General features: G+C 45.5%; 1 protein-coding gene across 1 annotated transcript in view; it reads left to right on the plus strand.

Moving 5' to 3' along the window:
* The window catches only part of EXOC4 (exocyst complex component 4), a 779,245-nt gene that overhangs the window by 35,656 nt on the left and 716,120 nt on the right, over positions 1–27,469 (plus strand). Inside the window, exons 2-3 of the mRNA XM_029615101.1 lie at positions 3,520–3,709; positions 14,518–14,712. Of these exons, the coding sequence (XP_029470961.1) occupies positions 3,520–3,709; positions 14,518–14,712 (385 nt within the window). The remainder of the gene's footprint in view (positions 1–3,519; positions 3,710–14,517; positions 14,713–27,469) is intronic.

Here is a 27,469-nt window from a genome sequence, read left to right on the forward strand (position 1 = left end):
TCTTGGGAGTGGCAAGAATAAGGCATCATGCTCTTTGGGAATAGGGAAATCAGGGCCCTCTAGGTGAGGTTACCATGGGGATTACAGGGCACCATGCCCCTTAGGAAGAAAGTCATGGCAACAGGCCCTCTGTGTGTGGTACCCAGGTACCAGATCCCGTGGGGGTCGAGGGGAGTAACAGGACACCAGGGTACCAGATCCTCTGGGTATGAGATTTCTCAAATGAGAAATATAAAAATTGAAACTTTTTGATCATCTAAACAATAAACACGGCAGATGTGCCAAAGACAGGTTAACTCCAGGGAAAGCTCCAACAGATCCTAGAAAGAAAAAATACCATTAAATAACCACCCAGGCCTTTGTATCCTTGCTACACACCCCACCAGTCCCTGATCCACATTTATCGCAGGCCACTGATGCCCAGCACCTGAAATAGAAACCCATGTCTTGTTAATCCCAGCCCCTCTGCCTGACATGACATTTGATACCTAATAACAACCCACCAGCTCCCATCACTCACTACAGGCCTTTGAGGCTCTTTCAGACCTCCCAGCAGCTCCCACCCCAAACAGGACTTTATCGCTTTTCAATGCTCTCCCTACCAGACGGGTAACAGAGGAGACGGAGGTGAAAAGTAGTCATTGATGACCCTTCTGCGGCCTGTCACCGTGGTGTCAGTCGCTGCAGCAGGTGGGCATAGAGGAGTCTCTGTACAGACCCCCATGCCACAGGGCTTAGTTTAGTTTAATGCAGTTTCCAGCAGTAGCAGGTCCTGCCTATGCGAGTCCTAATGCCAGGACGGCGGGCAGTGCGACGGGATGAGGGGGGTCACGGCATTCCAGGTAGAAGAATTCTAAGTTTCACAGGGAGACCAGAAGACCCATGAGCCACACGTACAAAGTCATCACCATATTTTTCCCCTCTGCAAAATTAGTGCCACTCGCCAGCTGTGACAGGATGTACGAATCGTGGCTACAGCCAGGAAACTTAGCGACCACGTTCGTTATCTTCATCTCGGCATCACGCGTGACCTGGACAGCGAGGGAGCGCAAATGCTTCCCATCTCCTCCAGGGCTGGTGACAGAAGAGCCTGTCGCTCACCCCCCACCCCCATCACATTAGGCAATGCCAGCAGTGGCACAGAAATCCTGCTTCATCAGTTCCCATCCCATTCTCTGCTGAGGGTGCAACGTTTTCACTGCCAGCATCACGTGCCGAAAGTAACAGGCGAAAGTAGCTTACTGCCCACTTCCCACAAAGCCCACAGCATTCTGGAAGGATCCAGAAGCCAGGAAATACCAGTGTCTTCAGGAGCCTCACCGTGCCAGGCAGGATCCGTGTTGGTCTTGTGCACCTCAGAGGGTGCCCTTTCACCCTTGAGCGGAGCCAGTAGCGAGGCATGACGTTCCCTGGCAGTCCCAAGTTGTGTGTTGTGAACATGGCACACCCGTGGCCCTGGAGACTGACCTGGGGGTGCCGCCTTCCTTGCCTGAAATCCTCAAGAAAGATTATAAAAAATGGTTATATATTCCATTTTAAAAAAGAAAAACTGATCTTAGGCCAGAAGAAGCAAGAGACCCAGCAGTGGCGATGCAGCTGGAAGAGCAGCAATATTTTGTGCCTCTCGTACCAGTCAAAATGGCCTCAGTGCTTTACCTCAGACCCTTAAGGTGGAAGTTTAGCAGTGAGTTTATTTCAACCCTTACCATGAAGTAAAAAGTGAGCACCACACCCCAAGTACTTTTTTAACTCTGCGCACCATCCAGCTGTGGAATCTGCTGCCAGAGGATGTGATCAAGGTGATTAGCATAATGGGGTTTAGAAGAGGCTTGGACAAGATCCTGGAGAAAGTCCACGGCACATTTATTAGCCAGGAAGCCTAAAGAAATCCATTGCCCTCCCTGGGAGTGAGTAACAGGAATTAGATCTACTGTATGGGGTCTGCCAGGAACTGGCAATCTGGACTGGCCACTGTCGGAGACAGGATGCTGGGCTTCATGGACCTTGCTGCGACCCAGCATGACATTTCTTATGTTCTTAAAACTTTCAGCACTAAATAACTTATTGCATTTGTTTAGCAATGAAATACTTGCTAATTTCATTGCTAAAGCTCATTTGCTTGTTCTTTTGCATGCAATTGAAGTATTTTTTCAGTGCTAAAATCCTTTATCGCATTGAAAGTTATTTTAGCACTACAACAAAGGGTGTTAAACCAGCGCTAAGCCTCAGCACAGTTTATTACTTTGGCTCATGTGCGCCTAGGAGATTATTCAGCACCGTACACCTAGAGGCCAGCTTCGTGGTTGTACGACCCTTACTGCCAGCTCCGTTTACAATCGCTAGGCCATGGGCCACTACCGATGGCCTGGTGGTAGCCCATAAAAATGCATATATTTTTCTCTCAACCTTCAGGGCTGATAGGATGTGAGCCTATCTGGGCAGAAAGGGGACTTGCCAGCTGCAGGGGGGGGGGGGGGGGGGTCTGTGAAAGGTTCAGCCTTGGAGGGTTCCCTTCCAGTCCAAAACCAGCAGGAAAGCTCTGCACATAATGCGGTCCCCCCTGCAAGATGAGCAAACGTAAAATGTTTCCAGAACTGCTGCTCTCTCTCTTTGTCCTGGTGGTATCTCAGCCGCCGCTTCGGCTTCTCCTGTTAAATGGGGGCCGCTGTTCCTTTCCTCGGGCGGTTCTTGTGGCCTGTAGTCTGTCTGACATCAGCTGTTCTGTAGGCCTTTCTGCACTTTAATTACAAAGCGGATTTCGGTGAGAGTCCCGTGGACAGCAAAGACCCCCTGCCGAAGCGGAGCAGAACGCATTACGTGACGTGGCATGGAAAGGCGGGGTTTGTTTTTGCTCCTTGTAAATCCTTCTCAGGGGCTGCCCTTCCCCCATTTTTTTTAGGTTACTTAGACATTCTTCTTTTCATGGTGATGCTGAGTTAATATGTTTGTCAGACAGCACTGGCTACAGCTAGTTGCTTGACATTTATTATTGTTATTCTATGAAAGGCTGCAAGCTGAATCTCAAAGATCCATGTTCACATTCTCATTTTAAAGTGGTTAAGCCTTCTTTCCACCGCTCTTAGGGATGATTACTTGGGCACTTACAGGTCCTCTTTGCTGGCTAAGAGCTTGAAGAGAAGCTGCCTTTAAGGGCCAAGCCCCTGAGCACTGCTTCTGGGCTACTAAGGCTGACAGCAGCAGTTGTCTTCCCTTACTCTGGGGTCTGAGGGCATCATTTGTGTGACCCTGCATCGCTCCACCATCCCAGCTGAGTGGGAGACCTGAACTGCAGTGCCGCCCACCAGGTGCTCACTCTTGAGTTGTCACTTCTTTTTTTTTTTTGTTCTGTGCTTTTCTAAAGATTTTCTGGTGTCTTATCATTTTCCTTAATCACTACGCTGCTGAGGATGGCACTCTAGTTGCCACTCATCACTGCCTAATATTGATTTAACTTGTGAATTTTTTTTTTACTAGGGAATGATGTGTGCCTTTTTTTTTTTATCTGGTTGGGGTGTGTAGGACTCTGTCTACCAGTGATGATGTGGAGGATCGGGAGACGGAGAAGGGCCGCTTGGAGGAAGCCTATGATAAGTGCGACCATGACCTGGATGAACTGATCGTTCAGCACTACACCGAGCTTACCACGGCTATCCGTACGTACCAGAGCATCACGGAGCGCATTACCAACTCGCGCAACAAGATCAAGCAGGTAATCGGTTGCATACTGTCTTCTGATATCTTCCCTGGCACGTCTGCTGTTTCTTGTCATTCGTTTACTCCATTTGGTGATAATTTTCACCAGAACTGGTCACTGACAATAAGAAGAACTTTGGGTTACGGTGGATGTTAATGTACTTTTCTGTTTAATACTTCAGAAACATGCACATAGGAACCTCAGGGGCAAAAATGCACCTAGGAACCTCTGGGGCAAAAATGGTACAAATAACCACTTCCAAAGAAGGAGCTATGTTGTTAAACACAAGTATGGACTTAGTTAAAGGTCCCATGGAGTTAGGATTTCAGCTCATGAGTATTGGGCAATCTCTTGGATCATACACCAGATACTAGACTGCATTTTTTCCCCTCATGCTGCCCCAGGGGGATTGTTCACTTCATAGCCAGTCACTGTATGGTTATGTAGCGGTGTTCAGTTTAGTTTAATCAATTTGATAAACCACGGTTCAGCAGCAATCATAGCAGTTAACAATAAAATTAAATCACCTGCACAGTGAAACGCATTCAAATAAGAAGCAATAAATAAAATCTAATTAAAATACAGTAAAATAAGTGAATGCAATGATCAACCTATAATCCATTTTCGCTACTGCAGATTGTAATGCTCTGTCATTGTTCGTTTTATTGCAACAAGCCTTTCCTGTATGCTGATATTCACCAAAGCCCATCACTGTAACGCTGCACTCTGTGGCTGAAGCAACAGCCTGATATTTGTGGCCGAGAGTCTTGCTTAGAGGATCACATATCACGTTTGAGTATTTGTACTCTGAGCACTTGCGTTGGCATCACTGCCTAATTTTTGTAACTCTGATTTTGTGCACGTTTGGGAAGGTACTTTATCAAGCAGTGAATTGCATGTGCGTTATTCCCCGGTCACAGCCCATGCTCACTTTCTCTCTTCCAGAAAGACGACAGTAGAGTTGGCACTGTGCCACCAACCACGGTGATCTGATAATCTCCGAGAGGTTCTAGGCTTGCAGTTTAGATGGCAGCATTTTTTTTCAGTTCGGATATCTTTATTATTTCAAAAAACACACCAAGGAAAAATAAATGACAAGCAGTCAATGTGTTGAAAAAGAGAAAAGAACCAAAGAGAAGAAATAAAATAGGACCAAAACCCACAAGCAATGAAGAAACATATACAATAACAGTGTTACATATTGAAATACACGGTAGCTCTTGCCAATTTCGGTAACGCAGAAGATTCAAAAAAAGCATCCAAAGGTTTCCACACCAAAGACAATGAATCAAGGCGATTGAATTTTATAGCAACTGCCTTTTCATATTTACAGTACATACATATTGTGTTCCTCCAATAATGCTCATCAAGTAGATCAATATTCTTCCAAAAAGACAAAATTAATTTGACAGTAATCACTAGAAAAAAATTCAATAGTTTCCTACTAGGAGCAGGAAGATAGGACGGGAAGGCAACTGCACACAAAATTACAATGCTGTAAGTAATCAGGCAATGTAGATGTAAAATCCTAGAAATAATACTCCACATATTTTGTCAAAACTGTTGGAGTATGGAGCAAAAAAACAACTAGTGTGACAAAGTAGCATTAGGCAATTTACAAGTCCAATAACGAGATGGGCCTAAGCCTGCCTTGTATAACTTTCAAGATGTCCACACTGACCAATTTAAACTTTTACCATCAGTGTGGATATTGGCATGGAACCATGGGGAGGTAAAAGTTGGGAATTTCCATTTGGGAGAAAAAAATTCCAGAAGTAAAAACGCTGTATGGATTGAATGTATGATGGGATGCAAGGCAAAGGCAGGAGGGAGAGACATCCAGAGGAGAGCTTCAAAGGGAAAATGGAGACCAATGAACATTCTAAACGTAACCAACTGGGACTGAAGTGTAGAGATTCAAACATCCAAAAATATTCCTGTTATAGAATATAGGTCAAATGATGATAAAAATCAGGGAGGCTGACCCTACCCTTGCTCCTATCAGCTTTCAAATTAGAGACAGCAAATTGTGCTGCCACAAAAAACTAAGCAGCAAATGGTCTATATGCTTGTAAAAATCAGTGGAGAAAAAGATTGGGACCATGAAAAATATAACATTCAATCTAGGAGCTAAGATCATTTTAATAGTATTGTCTGTCCCACCATGTTAGATATAAGGGGGACAATTGAAGAAAGGATTTCTCAAGTATTTGCAGAATAGAAGATTTACATGTAATAATACGCAAAAGGGTATTGAAAAATAATATTCCCAAGAATTTAAGCCCTTCAGTTGCTCTTTGAAATAAGCAGTTATATCCTCTTGTCTACCCATTATATTTAAGGGTAATACCTCCATCTTATTCCAATTTACCCAATTATCTGCAATAACAGAATATGAAGATATGAGAGAAAAAACGTGAGGAAGCATACCTCTTGGATTTTTGTCATACAACAGAACATCATCAGCATAAGCGGATAATTTATATGTTTCTGTATCCACATCCATTCCCTCAGTATCCGGATTTTGGTGAATAGCCAATAGTAATGGTTCCAAAGCCGGGTTAAATAAAAATGGAGAGATCTGGAGGAGAGTCTGCTATTAACATATAGGCAAGCTAGTGAGTGGTGGTAGAGAAGCCAATATGCTCACCAGAAACAAAGGACCAAATCCAAACCACTGTAAAGTAGCAAAAAGAAATCCCACTCGACCCTATCAAAAGCTTTTTCAGCATCCAGGGAAAGAGTTATCTTAGGTGAAAAGTTACTTAGCTAGTTCAAGAACATGGAGAAATAAGTGGGAGTTATTTGAGATAAGCCGATCTTTTATGAAACCAGACTGGTCTGGATGGATTAATTCTCCCATAAGAATAACCAGATGAGAAGTCAAAATCTTAGCAAATATTTTATAGTCCATATTCAATAAGGAAATCGGTCTGTAATTGAAGACTAATGCAGGCTTTCTCCCTGGCTTTGGTAGCACCACTATATAGGCTTCAGAAAAGAGTGGATCTGGCAAGGAAAGCATCATCATAGTGGAGTAATACTTAAGTAACTTAGGAATTAGATTATCCCGAAATGCCTTATAAAAGTCCACTAAAAAACCATCTGGCCCTAGCACCTTCCCACCATTCAACGCAGATATAGCAACTGAGATTTCCTCAGGTGTGATAGGTCTCTCCAGTTTAAACTGTTGATCAAGCTGAGTTTGCTAGAAGATGACCACACTTGTAATTTTCAACATAATATCGAGCCTTTTGAACAAGTAAAGATTTACCTGCATGAGAACTCAACAACTTGTCATATTCATATCTAGCTTTCAACAAGGGAAGCAATAACTCTGGAGTTGGATTTGCGATATGAGCCTTTTCTAACTGATCTATAAGATCATGCAAACGCAAAAGCTCTTGTTATTGCTTTTTTCGAAGAGTAATGCTGTAACTAATTATCTCTCCTCTGATAGTGGCCTTAAAAGGAGACCTCAGGAGTGATGTTATGGGAGAAATATTTGTCAATCTTTTAAGAAAAAAAGCCTTAAAGCCAGGATCCTCTAGAAGGCTAGAGTTGAATCACCATAAGCGATCCACAGACCTCGAGCCAGAGATTGCAATATGTATGGCAACCGCAGCATGATCAGAGATCAAAGTTGGGTGGATTGTAGCATAATTAACATCTGGCATAAGATTCCCAGAAACCAAAAATTAATCTCTTCTGGAATATGTAGAATGAGGAACTGAGAAAAAAAGTTTAATCTTTTTTTCTGTGGGATGAAACAATCTGAAGGATCTGCAAGACCAAGTTGTGTCTATAAGACCAACAACAGTGGTCTGAGCCTTAGAAGAAGTTATCCTAGCCTGAGATTGTCTATCCAATAGAGGATCCAATGACAAATTAAAATTTCCCCCATGATTATTTTTGATGACTCCTCTCCCATCTAATGGGAAGACACCTGCTGAAAGAAGGCAGGATCATCAGCATTAGGGGCATACAAATTAAAGAAGGTAAATTTGTCATTTCCAATTAAGACCTAGGCAAATACCCATCTCCCATCCATAGCTATAGAATGACTCAAAACTTGAGCCCCAAGCTGTTTGTGAAATAAAATAGCAATTCCCCTCTTCTTCCCCATCGCTGGGCTATAGAGCACTTCCCCCACCCTGTCTTGCTTTAGTTTGAGAGATTCTACAGAGGAGATAAGTGTTTCTTGTAGCAAAGCCACATCAGTTCTCAGACATTTCAAATAAGACAACATTTTCTTCTCTTTAATCGGGAGTGACAAACCATTGACGCTTAGAGAAACAACTAATATATCAGCTATAGTCGCCCTGAAACAAAGTGTGTCTCTGCATATTGGTCATATAAATCAGCAGGTAACCATGAAAATAAAAAATACTACTTTGAGATACCCCTCAAAAAAAAAAAAAGGCAAAATAGCTTGAATATGAAAACAGAAAGCAGAATCCACCTGTGTGGGAACAGGCAGCGCCTGTATACTTTGGGCCTCAGGACAGAAGAAGTCAGCCAAGATTCAAATGCTGAAAATGATCTCTGCACCATCACCAAAAAAAAGAAAAGGTCAGAGATTAGAACTGAAAGTGCAGCAGTGACAATGAAAAAACCCCAAAACCGAACGCAGTCACAGTTTCATATCCGAAAAAGCAGTGGAAACTGCTAAATAACCCGACAGTCAAAGTTAATGCCCAGGAGAAAAGGTAAGAGAACTAGACAGTCCTGCTCAAAAAGAAGAGGAAGAGCATAGTCAGGTAATCATCTCCTGAGCGGATTCCAAGGATGAGAGAGAGGTATTCCAATCATCCGGTGACTCAAACGATTGGGTTTTATTATGGCATGCACCCTCATCCGGGCCAGATAAAACAGGCAATTACAGGCGCCCAGCGCTTGCAAGCGTGGCCTGTAGGCCAAAAAGGCCTTGCGTTGATTTGCCATGGTCTTTGCTAGGTCGGGCACAAAAAGCAGCGACTGGCTTTTGTAGAGAACTTAGTGTGAGCCGCAGACAAAATCTACAGGGTCTGCTGATATCAAAGTAGCTTGAAGATTATAGGCCGCAGGTAGTGGGAATTCTTGAGAAGATGTGATGGTGTCCGGTGAGCTCACTTGATCTCAAACGGTGAAGCAAAGATGATAGGGAGACAATCCAGGAAAATAGTAGCCAGGAAACCAAGCATATCAGAGCCCTCTGCCCCCTCGGGGATGCCCAGAATGCGTACATTGTTCCTTCGGTTCCTATTAGCTGAATCCTCAAGATCCCATTGCAGGTGGTCAATTTTGTGTGCTGTTTGAGGAATAGGGGCCGTGGCCAACAGCAGTGTCGCAGTTTGATTCTCCACTTCTTCCAGTTTTGTTTGGTCCTCTTGATGCCTGCCGCTACAGCAAATGTCCAGGTTTCAAACCGGACATCTTTGCAGATTGTGAGAAAGAAGTAAAGATGAAATATGCTGAAAAAAAAATCAGCAATGGTACTCGATTCTACCAAAATCTTGGAGAGCCATAAAATCAGGCTGCCATTTTGTCGCTGCGCAAGAGCGCCCCTCTTAGATTGCAGCATTAACCCACTGCTCCAGATGATGATTTATTTATTTGTATATATTTTTTTCCAGTAGATTTCCTCCTGTTCCTTTGGGCTTCTGCCTAAGCATAAACCCACCTTCATTGGGCTGTGGTGTCGCAAGCCTTCATTCGCTGCTAACTAGGGTGTTTTTACAAAATGTCTATCCTCTCCCAGCTGACTTAGCCCTGTAATGACAGCCATGCTTCTCTCCCCCCACCCCTCCCCTTGGGACTGTTAATGCCACCTCTGCAACATTTCCAGCCAGCCTATGAAGCAGAAGCCAGGCCTGGGTATTGAGCTTAGTTGTCTGCCGGGCAGTGTACATCTGTGGCAGTTGTTACGATTTTCTTTTGAATACAAATGAACTTTAATTGTCAGTACAATTTTTCTGTTGCAGTGTTTCATGAATATGCTGTGCAGGGGACTGTGTCTTAGGGCTTCATGCTCCATTCAATCCGTGGCATCTCTGAAGCTGTTAGTAGATTTTGCTTTTGTTGTTTTGAGCGAATTGCTTCTCCTTTCTCATTTTTCTTCCAGCTCAGTTCCATGAACCTTCATTCACAGCCGCATGAGGATTTTCCCACTGTTCCAATAGCCCCATCTTCCCACTGTGCCCAGTCTGGCCATGCAGCAACGGTCCTGAAGTTCAGGAGCTGTGCAGCAGGGCTCCTTCCATAGTCTCGTATCATGGGCTCTAAACCTGGCCACTAGGGGTCACCCTTACTGATTACCAAGAGTCCCTCCCTCCGGGCACCATGAATGCTGCCTCTGCCACATCCATAGCTGCCCCAGGGCCTTGAGGATCAAACTGGAGACCGTGCCTCATGACATGTGAAGAATTGACAGCTAGATGAAGTAATGTTGGTCAATTGCTCTCCCATTGGTTTCCTTCTCTCGTTAACATCTTGTTGATGTCGAGGGATTAAACATAGAAACATAGAAATGATGGCAGAAAAAGACCAATCGGCCCATCCAGTCTGCCAGCAAGCTCCCACATTTATTTTCCCATACTTATCTGTTTCACCAACCACCAAGTTGAGGGCCCTTGTTGGTAACTGTTTGATTAAAATTCCCTGCCATCCCCTGCCATTGATGCAGAGAGTAATGTTGGAGTTGCATCAAAAGTGAGCATAAGGCTTAATGGTTAAGGGTAGTAACCGCCGCATCAAGCAAGTTACCCCGAAGCTTGTTTATCCAGACTGCACAGATCGTTGTTGTCTGAATGTAAATCCTCTTTTCCACATTTCCCTCTGCCGTTTAAGCAGAGAGCAATGCTGTATATGCATTTGAAGTGATGTATCAGGCTTAATTGGTTGGCTTAGGGTAGTAACCGCCGCAATAAGCAAGCTACCCCCAAGCTTATTTGTTTACCCAGATTGTGAAGTTCAGTCCTTGTTGGTTGTTGTCTGAATGCAAATCCTCTTTTCCACATTTCCCCTTGCCGTTGAAGCAAAGAGCAATGTTGGAGTTGCATTAACCATGCGAAGGCTTATCGAGTAAGGGTAGTAATCACCAGGTAGTACCTTCCATTCCAGTAAACCACCCCCATGGCTCTTCTGTTCATTCCCATCCGCTAGCCTTTATGGATCCACAGTGTTTATCCCAAGCCCCTTTGAAATCCTTCACCGTTTTAGTCTTCACCACTTTCTCCGGAAGGGCATTCCAGGCATCCACCACCCTCTCCATGAAGAAATGCTTCCTGACATTGGTTCTGAGTCTTCCTCCCTGGAGTTTCAAATTGTGACCCCTGGTTCTACTGATTTTTTTCCCAAGTAAAAGGTTTGTTGTTGTCCACGGATCATTAAAACCTTTCAAGTATCTGAAAGTCTGTATCATATCACCCCTGCTTCTCCTCTCCTCTAGGGTATACATATTTAGGTTTTCCTCATAAGTCATTTTATGAAGACCATCCACCTTTTTGATCGCCCTTCTCTGGACCGCCTCCATCCTGTCTCTGTCCCTTTGGAGATACGGTCTCCTGAACTGAACACAGTACTCCAGGTGAGGCCTCACCAAGGCCCTGTACAAGGGGACCATCACTTCCTTTCTCTTACTAGATATTCCTCTCTTTATGCAGCCCAGCATTCTTCTGGCTTTAGCTATCGCTTTGTCACATTGTTTCTCCGACTTTAGATCATTAGACACTATCAAGGTCTCTCTCCTGCTCCATGCACATCAGCCCTTCACCCTCCCCCCCCCCCCCCCCATCAAATACAGTTCTTTTGGATTTCCACACCCCATATGCATGACTCTGCACTTCTTGGCATTGAATTTCAGCTGCCATATCTTCGACCACTCTTCCAGCTTTCTTAAATCCCATCTCATTCTCTCCACTCCTTCCGGCGTGTCCACTCTGTTGCAGATCTTAGTATCATCTGCAAAAAGACAAACTTTACCTTCTATCCCTTCCGCAGTGTCACTCACAAAGATATTGAACAGGACTGGTCCCAACACTGATCCTTGCAGCACTCCGCTTAACACCACTCTCTCTTCAGAGTAAGTTCCATTTACCGTCACACATTGTCTTCTGTCCGTCAACCAGGTTGCAAGCCAGGCCACCCCTCGGCACTCACTCCTAAGCTTCTTCTTTTATTCACAAGCCTCCTGTGTGGGACTGTATCAAATGTTTTGCTGAAATCCAAATAGATGACATCGAGCGCTCTTCCTCGATCTAATTCCCTAGTCACCCAATCAAAAAAAGTCAATCAGATTTGTCTGACAGGACCTTCCCCTGGTGAATCCATGCTGTCTTGGGTCCAGCAATCCTTCTGACTGTAGATAGTTCACTATTCTTTCTTTCAGCAGCGACTCCATTACTTTTTTCCACCACCAAGGTGAGGCTAACTGGGCTGTAGTTTCCAGCCTCCTCTCTGCTCCCACTCTTGTGAAGCAGGACCACCACTGCTCTTCTCCAATCACTCGGCACAACTCCTGTTTCTAGGGATCTATTGAACAGGTCACACAGCGGACCCGCCAGCACATCTCCGAGCTCCTTCAGAATCCTGGGATGAACCTCATCAGGCCCCATGGCTTTGTCCACTTTTAGTTTTCCTAGCTCTTCCCATACATTCTCTTTTGTAAACGTAGTTACATCTACTCCACTCCCCTCCAGTTTCTTGTTAACTAGCGACGGTCCTTCTCCAGGGTCCTCTTTAGTGAAGTATTTGTTTAATATTTCTGCCATTTCTTCGTCTCTCTCCACACATTGATCCTTTTCACCTTTCAATTTCACTATACCACTTTGAACTTTTCTCCTTTCTCTGATGTATCTGAAAAATGTTTTGTCACCTCGCTTTACCTCTTTGGCAATCCTTTCTTCCGCTTGACTTTTTGCTGTCTTGATTACTTTCTTTGTCTCCCTCAGTTGATACAAATATTCTTCTTTGTGCTCCTCCCTTTGGGATCCTTTATATTTCTTGAAGCTGTTCTTTTAGCCTTTATTTTGTCAGCCACCTCCTTTGAGAACCAGATAGGTTTCATTTTTCTCTTGTTTTCTTTACTTTTCTAACATATAGATTAGTTGCCTTAGTAATTGCTCCTTTTAGTTTGGTCCACTGTTTTTCCACATCTCTCTTGTTCTCCCAGCCTTCTAGTTCTTCCTCCAGGTACTTACCCATTTCATCAAAGTCTGTGTTTTTTGAACTGCAAAACTCTGGTCTTCGTGCTTCTTCTCCGTATCCTTTTTGTGATATGAAACCATACCGTTTGATGATCACTGGTGCTGAGGTGGGCACCCACCTGGACATTAGAAATGTTCCAGTTTCATTAATATTCGGCAGGACTTTGACTCTGGTATCAGTTATTTCCTCATTCTATTAGACACATCATTAGCTTTCGATACTCTCAATTATACCCTTTTGTTGGACCGTCTGACGTCACTGGGCATTTCCACCACTGTTCACTCCTGGTTCACCTCCTTTCTTTCTCATCGTTCTTTCCAGGTGATCACTGGCAATTCTTCCGCATCGTACCACCTGAGCACAGGTGATTCCCAGGGATCCTCCCTTTCCCCTGCTCTCTTCAGTATTTAACCTTGCTCCCCTGTGCACAGTTCTCTCTGATCCAGGTTTTATTCCCATTCTTCCAACAGTCGCCTCGGCGATGGATAAACCTGCAGGACAAAAATCAAGGAGTGGATGACTGACTGACTGACAGGAAAAAGGAAACTATGCTCTTTTCTTGCCCCCCTTCCTTAGGTGCCCCCTCAGACTTCTTATTTGAAGGCTACACTATCCCTGTTCTATTGAAGGCACGAAACCTTGGGGTTCTCATCAATTCCTCCTTGTCTCTACGGCCTCACATTGGGTCCCTGGTTCAATCCTCTCATTACAAGCATCGCTTGCTGCGTCCCTTGAAGCCCCCTTCTCTGGTCTGATTTTCGTACCATCGTTCAATCCTTAATCTTGTCACCCCTGGTTTACTGTAAGGGACTGTTCTTCATGCTCTTCAATTAATACACAAAACTCTGTGGCTCGTCTAATGTCTGGTGCCTCTCGACATACTCATATTTTTCCGGTCCTTGCTGAGTTGCCCTGGCTGCCCATTGTATGGTGCGCCCAATTCAAAACTCTCACCTGGTCTTTCTGGGTGAAGCCCCACCTTGCTTATCATAGAACGGTACCCGATTTAAAGAGAGCTTAATGAGGCCGACGGGTATAATTTGAGGTGCACTGTTGTGCTTTGCGTAGTATAAAGAAAGTTTGCTCGTATTCAGCTCCTCATCAAATAAAAATATGTATTAAAAAAACCAAACCAAAACAAAACAGTACCAGAGTGGGCCAGGTTTGGACTGAAGCACTCGAGGAGATGATCTTGCATGCAAGCAACATTTAAACTTCCTCCTTTGAAGGTCTCAAAAGAGAGCTAAGCTTTTCAGTTTTGGCAGGAAGTGCCTACATTCCCCATTTGTTTCAGTAAATTGAAGAAATGCAAACCCCTTTCATGGTATTTATAATCTTTTGGTCACAGAGAGTGGGTCAGCTTTTCCATAGAAGCTAGTCTCCAGATTCTGATGGTGTTCCTTTGGTGGTGCGGACACCTCTCTGCCAAGGACCAGAGGAGACAACCTGAGGTCACCAATTAGCCATCAGATGCTACTGAGCTCAGGCCAATGTTGTGGATTTCAGTCCAGTTACTTAAAACTTATTAGTATACAATCATTAATAATAAGTGCAAGGCATGTAGACTAGATGTTTGAGGACAGAGGTTGTGCTCTTTTTGGGGAAACTGAATTTAGTCTCTCTCAATGCGATTTCAGGTGAAGGAGAACTTGCTTTCCTGCAAGATGCTGCTGCACTGCAAGCGGGACGAGCTGCGGAAGCTCTGGATCGAGGGTATCGAGCACAAGCATGTCCTGAACCTGCTGGATGAGATTGAAAACATCAAACAAGTGCCCCAGAAACTGGAGCAGTGCATGGGCAGTAAGCACTACCTCAGTGCCACAGACATGCTGGTAAGAGCTAACCCCTTCACCAAGAGGCCTCCTGCTACATTGGACTACATCTGAAATGAATTGCATTGAAGTCTGACCCAAAATGCTAAATGAGCACGGGCCCCAGATAGTTTGATGGAGCAGTGGCTGGACGTGGAACAGTTACTGCTCTGCTCTTCCTTAGCCTCTGTATCCGGGATGTGGGGCGCTGCCCAGATTTGTTTTCTGTTTATCTCCCCCTCACCTCTGGGCCTGCTCATGATTTTTATTTTATTTTATCCAACCCCGGGCCGCACCAAAGACTTCAGGCATATAAAGACAGCACGGCAGTGTAGGGCCTCTGAGCCGGGGCACGTGTTCCCAAACTCTGGCGGCCCGGCTCCCAGTACGGGCGTCCTGTTACCATGGAAACCCGTGCGAGGGGCCAGGACACTGCAGGGTCTGTGAGCGCCTGAATTTCTTGGCGCGGCCCGAGTCTGGATATTAAAAAAAAATAAAAAAAAAAAATAATAATAATCATCAGCATGTCGGGAAGGCAGCAGAAATGGCAATGCTCTAGCGCCTTTCAAAATTTGGTTGCCTTCATTGTGTGTGCCTAAATCTGAGCCTGCCTGCCTCAATCCTGTCCATGGGATGCACTCGGCCAGTCTGGTTTTCGGGAGATCCGCAATGAATATGCATGAGAGAGGTTTGCATGCACTGCCTCTATTGAATACATATCTATCTCATGCATATTCATTGTGGATCTCCCGAAAACCAGACTTGGCTGGGTGTGTCTGGAGGGACCGGGTTGAGAATCACTGTCCTGTATCTTTCAGTAATCATCATAATTTGTATTCGTCTAACTCCTTTCATGTACAAGTTATTACCACATCCGTCGTCTGCCAGCTATTCGACCGTAAGTGGAGAGGATGAGGGACTTGTCGTTAGGCAGCGTGGGGGAGCTTAGGGGGATATAGTGGCTTGTCCTTGGACGCTCGGAGTCTGTGGAAGGGCTGGAATTGCTCCTACCCCTGTGCCAGAAATTAAACCCATTCCACCTCGCTTCGGGTGCCGTGTTGACTCGCTACATGTTTTTTCTTTATCTCTGCTAGTGGGACAGCCTAACTGTCAAATGAAGCCGGGTTTCCATTCCTTGCTTTTATTCGAGTCCAGCAGTTAGAACAGACAGGATCTTAATACCTTTGGGGTGATGAAGGCGAAAGGGAAAGAACATTGCTTAGTATTCCTCGGCTGTATTAACGCTGCAGTGCATCAGCCTGACAAAATCTATCCTTTGCTTCGTTTGCTCGCCAGTTACGGTGGGAAATCATAGAGCAGAACATATTAATGCTGTGCAGGGATCTGATGAAGTGCTTAAAGCATCTTATCCCTTCAGCAAACTGACATTTCCCCGAAAAGGGGGGAATATTTTCTCTTCAAGTGATTCCATTTTTAGGCCCTTGTTTCATATTTCTGTACAGTTTTAAGCAGGCATTTAGAAGGCCTGGCCAGTCAGGGCACGGGCTGCCTCCTAGAGCTGGCTGAGAAGGGGTGGGGTGGCGTGAAAGAAGAGGGGATGGGTGGAGGATAACAGGATCTGAACGACAGAAAAGGGGTTAACGGCGGGAGTCGCAGGGATAGAAAAAGGGGGCAGTGGGGGGAGGGGGGAGGTGGCTAATGGTCTGAGAAGTGAGCGGGCAAACGTGGAATTTTAAACTCCTGCTACAGCTCTTCCGTAAGGAAGTTTAACGTTGATGCCGCAGCCAAAAAAACATTGAGGGCATGGGACATTTGCTCCTGTGAGAGGCTACGCGGGCTAGGGCTCGTCAGCCGAGATGGGATGTGACAGAAGTTTATAAAATCATGAGGGGGGTGGAATGGGCAAATAAAGGACGGTTATTTATCCTTTCAAATAAATACTAAAACAAGGGGTGCTCCATGAAACTGAAAAGCAGCTGATTTAAAATCGATCCTAGAAAGTCCTTTTACAGTCTGTGCACTGGCAAGTTGTGGAATCGGTTGCCAGAGGATGTAATCGAGGTGAGTAGCAAGGCGGGGTCTCAAAGAGGTTTGGACAAGTCCCAGGAGGAGAAATCTGTAAAATGTTGTTAGACTAGAGAAAGCCTCTGCTATCCCTGGGTGTGAGTAACAGGAATTAGATCTACTTTATGGGGTCTGCAAGAACTTGCAACCTAGATTGGCCACTGTTGGAGACAGGATGCTGGACTTGATGGACCTTGGTCCGACCCAGCATGGCAGTTCTTATGACAAACCTTTGTGGTGTGTTCTGAGAGAGGTTGCCTGCCCTCTCTTATCTGTTTGCCAGAAGGTAAAATGCATTTATTCAGACCATGGTTTGGGTGGTCTATGGAAGGCCACAAAAAGGGACCACGTTAGATAAAATGCATTTATTCAGACCAGGGTAAGAGGTGTTCCGGACCAGCAAAGGAGCCATCGTCACCAAAAGATGTGTCCTCAGACCGTGGTAGGGAAGGTTGCCAGACTGGCCTTGGGAAAGCGTGTTGGAGGCACGCTGCACAGAATGGCCATTTCTACGTGCCTGGGCTAGCGTTCATGGAGTGTAACATTAGTGAGGTAGCTGTCCCCCAGTCTTATAAAAGAGACATAGCGCTACCAAGTTCATTGGTCCTGTCGGGGTTTTGGGCTATTCCTACATGAATCTCAGGGTTATATGGAACGATTCATTTGGTTGTATGCCCAGAGGTTAGGATATTGACGAGTTTGCATAGGATGAGAGAGAACCTTAACTTGTAAAAGGATGTATTGCTTAAGCATTGGGGGACACACAAGGATACACAGTAAAATTACTGCCAGGAAGCGGAAGTTACGACTTGCCTGCGTTAAGCTAATCTCGGCATAAATTCATAGCTTCAACGTTGCTTCCAACCAACCTGTTTAAAAACTATTGTGCAAACAACTGACTTTGGGAAAAACTCGCTTTTTGGTCATTAAAAATTTAAACGGCCTTATTACTTTGACAGCCCAATAGTATGACAGAACTGCAGCTTGGATTACCTGGAAGCTTCTTGATTGCTGAAATCTGAAGTCTATCGAGCAAGGGGGTCACCAAATAATGTGCTAAGTCCCCTGGCAGTGCCTGGAGTGGCCAGAGAAATATAAGCGTGCACTCTCTGGCTCGAGAAGTCTGTATTAGAGATGGGAAGATGCTGCTGTTTTCTGTGTCTTCTGTGTGGTCCAGAGATCTAGGGCCATCTGGTTGCCTTTTCTTTGGCCGTGTGCTTTGGTGTCTGTGAAATAACTTTGGCGGTCACTCTTGTCTTCTTGCTCCTCTGTTGGTTACTGAGACCTGGCCTGCACCGCTGCCTGATTACACGGTATACCTACTACTACAAAATGTCACCCTGCAGGGCCTTCCCTTCTACCAGTAGTATCCTTTTGTAGAAGCATGCACATTATGTACTTTTGCCTCTGTCTACTCTCTGTTGTGCAGTGCTGGGCATGCTAAATACGTTCCTCTAAATAAAAGATTATTGGTTTATTTTAATGAGGTTAAGGGAAGATGAGAAAGACATCGCAGCAGAGTTATTACCACTTCATTTCTGTTTTATTTTTATGATAGTTTGTTCTGTGCCTTTACCTTCTTATTGACTGGGGTGCTCCTTTGCTTTCCAGGACAGCGCTTACAAATGACTTCCACGCTGCCTGGGGCCCCCCCGCATCCTTCCTCTAATGTGTCTTGTGTGTTTCCAGCCCCTCTGAGACCCTGGGGAGGGCGCTGTGAAATCTTGCTGGCAGCAGACGTGGGAGGATCCTTTTGAGTTAAGGAAACCCATGCTTTAAACGCACCCTCTCCCATTCCCTTCATGGCTCTGATACGAGGCCTCAGGCGAGCTGTGGGAGCAGGTGATGAAGGACAGCGGTTGGCAAACGCGAGTTTTGAGGTTTCATTAGAAAGAGACGTGGCATCGCAAACATTTCCCAACAACCTTAGGCCTGGAATCGGTGGGGATTCTAGCAACAGGGGAAATGAAACGAAGACGTTGTGACCGTGTGTGTCCCTTTTATAAGGTGGCTGAATGACAGCTTGATCATTGAGAGAGGGAGAGAGAGAGAGAACGCCCTTTGTTTTATTAAGGATGTTCCTTCTTTCTCCGTTCTTCAAAGTGAACAGCTGAATGGCCCTGGAAGGCGCGTGCATTCCCTCCTGTTGGAGGCGGGAGGGCTGATTAATGCTGTTGTCTGTAGCTTCGTGATGTGTACAGTCTAAATGAGACCTTCGCAGCCATTGTGTTGACTTGACGCCGGCGCGCTAATGACATAATTCCTGGTTTGTGGCATTACCTTCCTGGAGTCCTCTCTTTGTATTCCACTCACATTAATTGAAGTAATTTTGCCAGTGAAGCGTGTTGCAAACCTCTGCATTTAAATTGAAATTTTAATTCCCTTATTGTCTGGGAAAGACGGCTGAAGATGGCTTGTTACAGGTTTCATTATCACTCAAAACACTCCAGCTGCTGCTTCTAATGTGTGACGACTTATTAATTCTGGAAAGAATTATTAATAGAAGAATGGCCGTGATTTCCCAGTAGGGTGAGCTTGATCTGTAGGTATATTTGTGACAGCTCTATGAAGTCGGGAGGGGATTTTTTCCTTTTTTTTTTTTCAACCCCTGCACCCCCCTCTCCTTGGTTTTTTTTTTTCCTTTCTGGGCTTTTGAGACAGAGCTAATGATGCCCTTTCTCACCGGGGTATTTAGCGGTGCAGTGCATATTCCTGATATTGTTGGCCATCGTGTGAATGTGTATCATTAGAGACTCTTGTTTAGATAGCCGAATTCACGTAAGCTGGGCGGCAAAGGTGGTAGGAAAGATGATTTTGAATGCCCCCTGTTTTTGACCTGTCGGGAGTATATTTCCTGCATTCCCACTTTATCCCGGTAGGACAGATCCCGGTGTGTTACTGGGCCTGCAGTGGCACCGACTCTGCGAATGAATCTTTATTTTGTGACGGGGATGCTCAGTTCTGCCCCTTACCTCGTGGTGGTTGCACGTTAGTGGAACGGCAGCAGTGGCCTCAATGGCTCTGCTTGCCTGCAGTGTGAGTCGGAGGTCTCCATCCAGCCATAGGTGTGCTAGTGGAGCATCTCAGTCCCTGTTGGGAGGGGTTTGAGTGGTGTTAAAACTCCTGTGCTTATGTGACATGGGTGGGTGGATGGGGGGGAGGGGAGGGAGTTCAACATCAGCCTTAGCGCGGGGCTGAGGGTGGAGGTTTCTCCCCTTGCGGAGGATGCTTGAGCAGCCCCTCTCCCCCTCCGCAGGACTTGAAGAGGTGAAGTCCTCTTTGGGCAAGGAGAGTTGCCCCAAAAGGGAGATAAGTCCCAGAGCCCAGGAGGGGTGACGTCCTTTGTCTCCGCAGAGTTCAGAAGAGAAGCGTTTTGTGAAAAAAAACCCAACAACCCCAAAACAAAACCCTGCACCTGAGGAGCCCCAGAAAGGAGGGATTTTGCCAGAGACTATAGAGAGGATCCAGGCGTGTTGACGGACTAAACGCAGCATTCAGAGGCTCCTTTGAGAGGGAGCTTGCAACAAGATCTGTGATCCCCAAAACATACTGGGAGGGCCCAGGGTGGAAGGGACATCTTCTTTGTGGGAAAGAGTCTGAGATCTGTACTTTTGGACTTTGTGTACAGCGTGGTGCGCTCACAGCTGCTGTTCTAGCTTGGACTTTGTTTTTTTCCTGCCCCCAGTTTGCAGTAAAGACTTTGATTTTGAATAGCAGTTTTGGGGTGGCTGTGGAATTTTTTTTTTTTTTTTATGCAACTGGACTGGTGTGCATAAAGGTCCCAGAGAAAGACAAAACTTTGTGCAGACTTTCTCCCTCACTCATACCCGGTGTGCGGGAACCTTGGGAGGTCATGAGGCCTTCCACGGTGTGTGACAGCGTGTCAGCTCTTGGGCATAGGCCCAAGAGCTGACTGGGACGGGGGTTACATTTTCATTAACATTTCTTGTGTTCCACCTATATTAGATCAACCATGCTAAGTGGATTACATTTATGTATTTTAAGAATGTTCACATGTAGTCTACACCAAATGGGATTTTTCTTGGAAGCGATGGAATACAAGATTGTTAAATAAATAAACATACAAACAAACAGCAATTAACTCTTTGAAATGAACATTTTCAATCAAACCATGGGCATCTCTACCTTCTCCCAGTCTAGGAAAAGTCTTCAGCTGCAAACTTGTCTCCATTCAGCAGCTATGCCTGCACATTTTTTCTCAGTTGTGATCTGGCTGTTTTTTTGTCTAGCGGGAGGAGTTTGCTCTTCAGAGCAAGGCTTATGGTCATTCAAGCCTCTTAATGGTCCTTTTTTTGTTTGTGTTCTTTTTTTATTGATTCATTTATTTTTTATAGTCAATTTCTCCAAGGACAAGCAGAATGGTAATCCTCACACACGGGTGACATCATCAGATGGAACCCGATGCGGAAATCTTATGTCAAAGTTTTCTTTGGTCCGTCGCTAGTCCCTTTCGGTGCCCTTTCGTAGTGCCCCAGTTAGTTACGGTTTTCAGCGATTGGGTATGTTTCCTTTCACAGTTGATTTCGTGGTGGCGGTGCCTCTGTGTCCATTGACTATCGACGCCTGCCGCCATCAACTGTACCCTTTTTCCCTTTTATTTTGACCTGACATGGCCACGACCGGTTTCCGTCGATGTCCAAGGGCTCGAAGACCATGTTAATCACTGATCCTCATGATGTCTGTATCCTCTGCCTGGGAGCATCTCATGAAGTCTGGGGGTGCTACTTGTGCGACCAGATGACCCCGAAGGGACTCAGGCTTTGACTCTATAAAATGGAGCACCTCTTCGGGTTGAGGAAGTCCGAGTTATAGGCTTCAGCATCAGCACTGAAGGATCTTGGAGCCGCACCGATGGACATCATGCTATCGCCATTGGTGGGGCCATCTGTTCCGTCAAGGTCGCCGATGGATAGTGGTGAAAGAGACCAACCATTGTTGATCTCCTTCGGTCTGGGACGCTGGGTTCATCGACTTCTGCGCTGGGGAAAGACCGGGCCAAGCATCGTGGGAAAACCAAGAAGCATCAGCGCCAGTTTCTGTCTATGCATGGTGTTGGGCATGGGGATGCACTGGCTTTTACCGTGATCCCCCGAAGTGACCCCATGGCAAGGCGTGTTCATCCTCCATTGATGCCCGGGGTCCGTGACGGTCTCCACCAGTCTTAATGCCAGTCGCCGATTCCCCCTCGTGGGTCCGAGGAAGATCTGGCCATCCCTCTTTGCTCCCAGTCAATGTTGGCATCAGCAACATTTGAGGAGGAGCTGAAGCATTAGGTCCAGCATGCAGCGGAGCAGCCCTTGTGGGTCCAAGGAAGATCTGTCCATCCCTCCTTGCTCCCAGTCAATGTTGGCATCAGCAACATTCGAGGAGGAGCTGAAGCATTAGGTCCAGCATGCAGTGGAGCGGGCGACGCAGGACTTTGAGCCTGTGGCATCAATGGAATTGGAGCCAGTATTGTACTGCTTCTGAAAAAGCTCAATGTGCTCATCGGTGCTTTCCCGACCCAGCTGGCTTCGGTTCCCAGGAGGGCATCGGTGCTTGGCAGGGCACCAAGGCCCTCCCCCTACTGATATAGTGGTTGTCGCCGGTTCCTCCTCCAAAGAAGCTCCACCGAGGCCGGTGGAGGTACAGAGGCCTGTATCCCCCTGTCTAATTCTACCGGTGCCTGCACATCTGGGTGTAGGCTGAGCACCTAGGGTCCCATCCCCTATAACGGGCAGTGAGGATGAGGGCCCCTATGAACTCTGGGGGGTATGATCAGACGGAGTCTTCCTCAGAGGAATCTGATGGTCTCCCATCAGATCCTTCTCCTCCAGAAGAGTGAAGGAAGTCTCTGCCTGAGGACTTAACCTTCGCAAGTTTTGTGAGACTGATGGCGGAAGCCATCCCATTCCAACCCTTGACTGAAGAAGATGCCAGGATCAAAGTGCTTGAGGTTCTTCAGTTCGTGGAACCTCCTATGGAAATTGTGGCGGTTGTGGTACCCGAGATCCTTATGGAGTTGCTGCTGTGGATTCGGGAACACCTTCTCTCAGTGCCTCCTATGAACAAGAAGGCAGATGGGGGTTTACCTCGTCCAGAGGAGCCAGATTCAATATGCGTCAGCCGCCTCACCCAATCGGTGGTGATTGAATCACCAATCGGTGGTGATTGAATCTGCTCTCAAGAGAGCCAAATGCTCCCGGACATACTCCTTGGTGCCACCAGGGAAGGACCACAGAGCGATGGATGCTCTTGGGAGGAAGGTGTTCCAGGGCACTATGCTTATTGCCTGCATCGCTGCCTACCAGCTCTACATGAACCAGTACTTGCGGGGCCTCTGAAGCAGGTGCAAGAGGTGGTTGAGCAGTTGCCCCAACAGTAGCAAGACACATTCATGTCGCTAGTGCACAAGGGTCAGGAGTGCAGAAAACATGAGGTCTGTACGACCTATGTTGTTTTCGAGACGACATCAAGAGTCTCTGCAGTGGGAATCGGCACCTGCAGAATGTCTTGGCTGAGGGCTCTGATTTCCGACCTGAGGTACAGAAATGACTTGCAGACGTGCCGGAGAAAAAGTGAGGGATGCTGTGGCCCAGTGCCGGGATCACCATGAAAATCTCCAATAGCTCTCTGCTGGCACATCGGACCCGTCCTCCTCATCCAGGAGGATATTGAGATGGGGCAAAGGAAGTCTTTCGTCCAAGGAAGTACTATCCTCCGCCTCCTTGATCCCTCCACACCATCAGAGCTCCCACGGCCGTCCCAGACAGAGAGTTCAAAAGCCCCAGCTGCTCAGTCAACTCCAGGAACATAGTTTTTGATTGGGCTGTACGGAGCAACAACCAGCTGCCTGTACGCGGGACGACGGACCCACCGGTCGCAGGGAGGCTGTGGTTCTTTGCAAACTAGTGGCACAGTGTAATCTTGGACCAGTGGGTCTTGTCCATCGTCAGCCAGGGGTCCCAATTAAATCTTTTGGATGTCCCGCCAAATTGTCCTCCATGCCCGAATGGAAGGCCAATAGCACATCAGGAAGTGCTGCAAGCAGAGCTCTCCTCCCTCTTAACAGCTAGAGCAATCGAGCCTGTACCACCAGGGCAAAGAGGGTGGGGATTTAACTCCAGGTACTTCCTGATTCCTAAGAGAACAGGGGGACTCTTATGTGGATTCATATGTTCTTATGTTCTTAATTGTGCATTGAGTGAAAAAGAACTTTCTCCGATTAGTTTTAAATGTGCCACATGCTAACTTCATGGAGTGCCCCCTAGTCCTTCTATTATCCAAGTGCACCTAAAGCTTTTTAAATAACACTGTTTTCAACTGCTTCTGATTAGTTCTTAGTATATGTTTCATATCTCAGTTCTTCAGGGAGAGTATTCCAAATCTTAGGGCCTATCAAAGAAAGATCCTCTCAGGGATTTGGCCAGACAAATTTGTCCTATCCAAAGGATATCTAGCAAGTTCGTACTTATTGATCTTAATTATGACACACAGAAGTTTCCTCACTCAGAACTTTCTGAATGGGTAATTTTATAGTATAATAAAGTAATTTGTGTATCTGTACCTTAATAGCGGCAACATGTATCAGATGTGCTTTTTCATTTTGCAAATACAAAGTAAGAAGGCCAGGAGTAGGACGGCCGAAAATGGACACAAATGAGAACATAAGAAATTGCCATGCTGGGTCAGACCAAGGGTCCATCAAGCCAGGCTTCCTGTTTCCAACAGAGGCCAAACCAGGCCACAAGAACTTGGCAATTACCCAAACACTAAGAAGATCCCATGCTACTGATGCAATTAATAGCAGTGGCTATTACATAAGTAAACTTGATTAATAGCAGTTAATGGACTTCTCCTCCAAGAACTTATCCAAACCTTTTTTGAACCCAGCTACACTAATTGCACTAACCACATCCTCTGGCAACAAATTCCAGAGCTTAATTGTGCGTTGAGTGAAAAAGAATTTTCTCCGATTAGTCTTAAATGTGCTATTTGCTAACTTCATGGAATGCCCCCTAGTCCTTCTATTATCCGAAAGTGTAAATAACAGATTCACTTCTATTTGTTCAAGACCTCTCATGATCTTAAACATCTCTGTCATATCCCCCCTCAGCCATCTTGTCTCCAAGCTGATCAGTCCTAATCTCTTCAGCCTTTCCTCATAGGGGAGCTGTTCCATCCCCTTTATCATTTTGGATACCCTTCTCTCTACCTTCTCCATCGCAATTATATCTTTTTTGAGATGCGGTGACCAGAATTGTACACAGTATTCAAGGTGGGTTCTCACCATGGAGCAATACAGAGGCATTATGACAAGTAAACCTCAGAAGATTTTCTGAAAATTTGGTGAGGAGCTGGTTAAACTAAAAATAGCTAAAGTGATGAGGCTGTATGGGTTTCATACATGGGTTTTAAGGGATCTTAGAGAAGGTCTGGCAGCTCTGCTGGTTTGACCTTTTCAGTGCTGCATTAGAAACAGGAGTAGTTCCGGAGAACTGGACAGGTGGATGTGATTCCTGTTTACAAAAGTGGAAGTAAGGAGGAGGCTGGAAACTACAGGCCCATTAGCCTGACCTTGCTGATGAGTAAATGAATGGAATTGCTGCTAAAACAGAGGATAATGCAGCTTCTGGAATCTAATGGAGTACAAGCTCCAAGGCAGCATGGCTTTACCAGAAGTAGGTCTTGTTAGACAAATTGGACTAATTTCTTTAACTGGGTGTCTATAGAATTGGATCAGAGGAGAGCATTAGATGTAGTGTACTTGGATTTCAGTAAGGTTGCACATAGGTGATTTATAAATATACTGAACACTCTGCGTATGGGCTTTAAAGTGACTGACTGGGCTAGAAACCTGTTGCGTGGGAGGTGACAAAGTGTGGTGGTAAATGGGCGTTCACTTTGAGGAGAGAGGTATTACTACTGGTATTATGTAGGGATAGGTCCTTGGACCAATTCTGCAACATTTTCATACGTGATATTGCGGAAAACTTTCAGGAAAGTTTTTTTTTTGTCTTTTTGTGGGTGATTCCAAAATCTGCAACAGCCGGGAACGTGTAGAAAACATGAGGCGGGATCTAGCGAAACTTGAAAGGGTTTAAAGTCTGGCAGCTAAGATTGAATGTTAAAAAAATGCAGGGTCATGCATTTGGGCTGTGATACATTATAAGAACTTGCGAATTGCCGCACTGGATCATACCGAGATCTGTCGAGCCCGGCATCCTGTCTCCGACAGTGGCCAGTCCAAGTTTCAAGCACCTGTCAGATCCTAGAAAGTAGATCTAATTCCTCTTACTCACTCCCAGGGATAGCAATAGCTTTCTTTAGTCTGCCTGGCTAGTAATGTGCCGTGGACTTTTCCTCCAGGAACTTTTCCAAATCTCTTTTAGATCCCACTATGCTAATCACCTTGAGTCCATCCTCTGGCAACAGATTCAACAGCTTGCTGGGCGCTAAGTGGAAAAAGTGAAATTCTTCTAAGCACATTACAAGCGCTGGACTGGGTGGGGGGGTGATCGTATCTGATAATCTTAAATTAGTCAATAAAATGGCTTTACCCAGGGCAAGTCTTGCCTCACAAATCTGCTTCACGTTTTTGAAGGGGTTAATAAACATGTGGATAAAGGTGAACCTGTAGATGTAGTGTACTTGGATTTTCAGAAGGCGTTTGATAAAGTTCCTCATGAGAGGCTTCTAGGAAAAGTAAAAAGTCATGGGATAGGTGGTGATGTCCCTTAAATACTGTGTACAATTCTGGTCGCCGTATCTCAAAAAAGATATAATTGCGATGGAGAAGGTACAGAGAAGGGCAACCAAAATGTTAAAGGGGATGGAACAGCTCCCCTATGAGGAAAGACTAAAGAGGTTAGGACTTTTCAGCTTGGAGAAGAGATGGCTGAGGTGGGATATGATAGAGATGTTTAAAATCATGAGAGGTCTAGAACGGGTAGATGTGAATCGGTTATTTACTCTTTCGGATAGTAGAAAGACTAGGGGGCACTCCATGAAGTTAGCATGGGGCACATTTAAAACTAATCAGAGAAAGTTCTTTTTTACTCAACGCACAATTAAACTCTGGAATTTGTTGTCAGAGGATGTGGTTAGTGCAGTTAGTGTAGCTGTGTTTAAAAAAGGATTGGATAAGTTCTTGGAGGAGAAGTCCATTACCTGCTATTAATTAAGTTCACTTAGAAAATAGCCACTGCTATTACCAGCAACGGTAACATGGAATAGACTTAGTTTTTGGGTACTTGCCAGGTTCTTATGGCTTGGATTGGCCACTGTTGGAAACAGGATGCTGGGCTTGATGGACCCTTGGTCTGACCCAGTATGGCATGTTCTTATGTTCTTATGGATAAGGCAACAGCAAAGGCAGAAGGATGCTTGGGTGCATAGGGAAAGGAATGGTCAGCAATAAAAAAAAAAAAAAAAAAAGGTAACATTGCCGCTGTGTAAGTCCCTAATGAGATGTAATTTTGAATACTGTGTACAGTTCTGGAGATTGCACCTTCAGAAGGATATAAACTGGATGGAGTCAGTCCAGAGGGAGGCTACAAAAATGGCCACTGGTCTTATTTGTATGGGGATAGAGCTAAAGATCTAAACGTGTACACTGTAAAGGAAAAGCAGGATAGGGGAGATATTTATTTATTTATTTATTTAGAACTTTTCTATACCGACTTTCCAATAACAGAATTACTGATCAATTCGGTTTACATTTTGAACAATAACAATAACAGTGACAAGCAAA

Source organism: Rhinatrema bivittatum, chromosome 9 (assembly GCF_901001135.1).
Source record: "Rhinatrema bivittatum chromosome 9, aRhiBiv1.1, whole genome shotgun sequence".
Lineage (NCBI taxonomy): Eukaryota > Metazoa > Chordata > Amphibia > Gymnophiona > Rhinatrematidae > Rhinatrema > Rhinatrema bivittatum.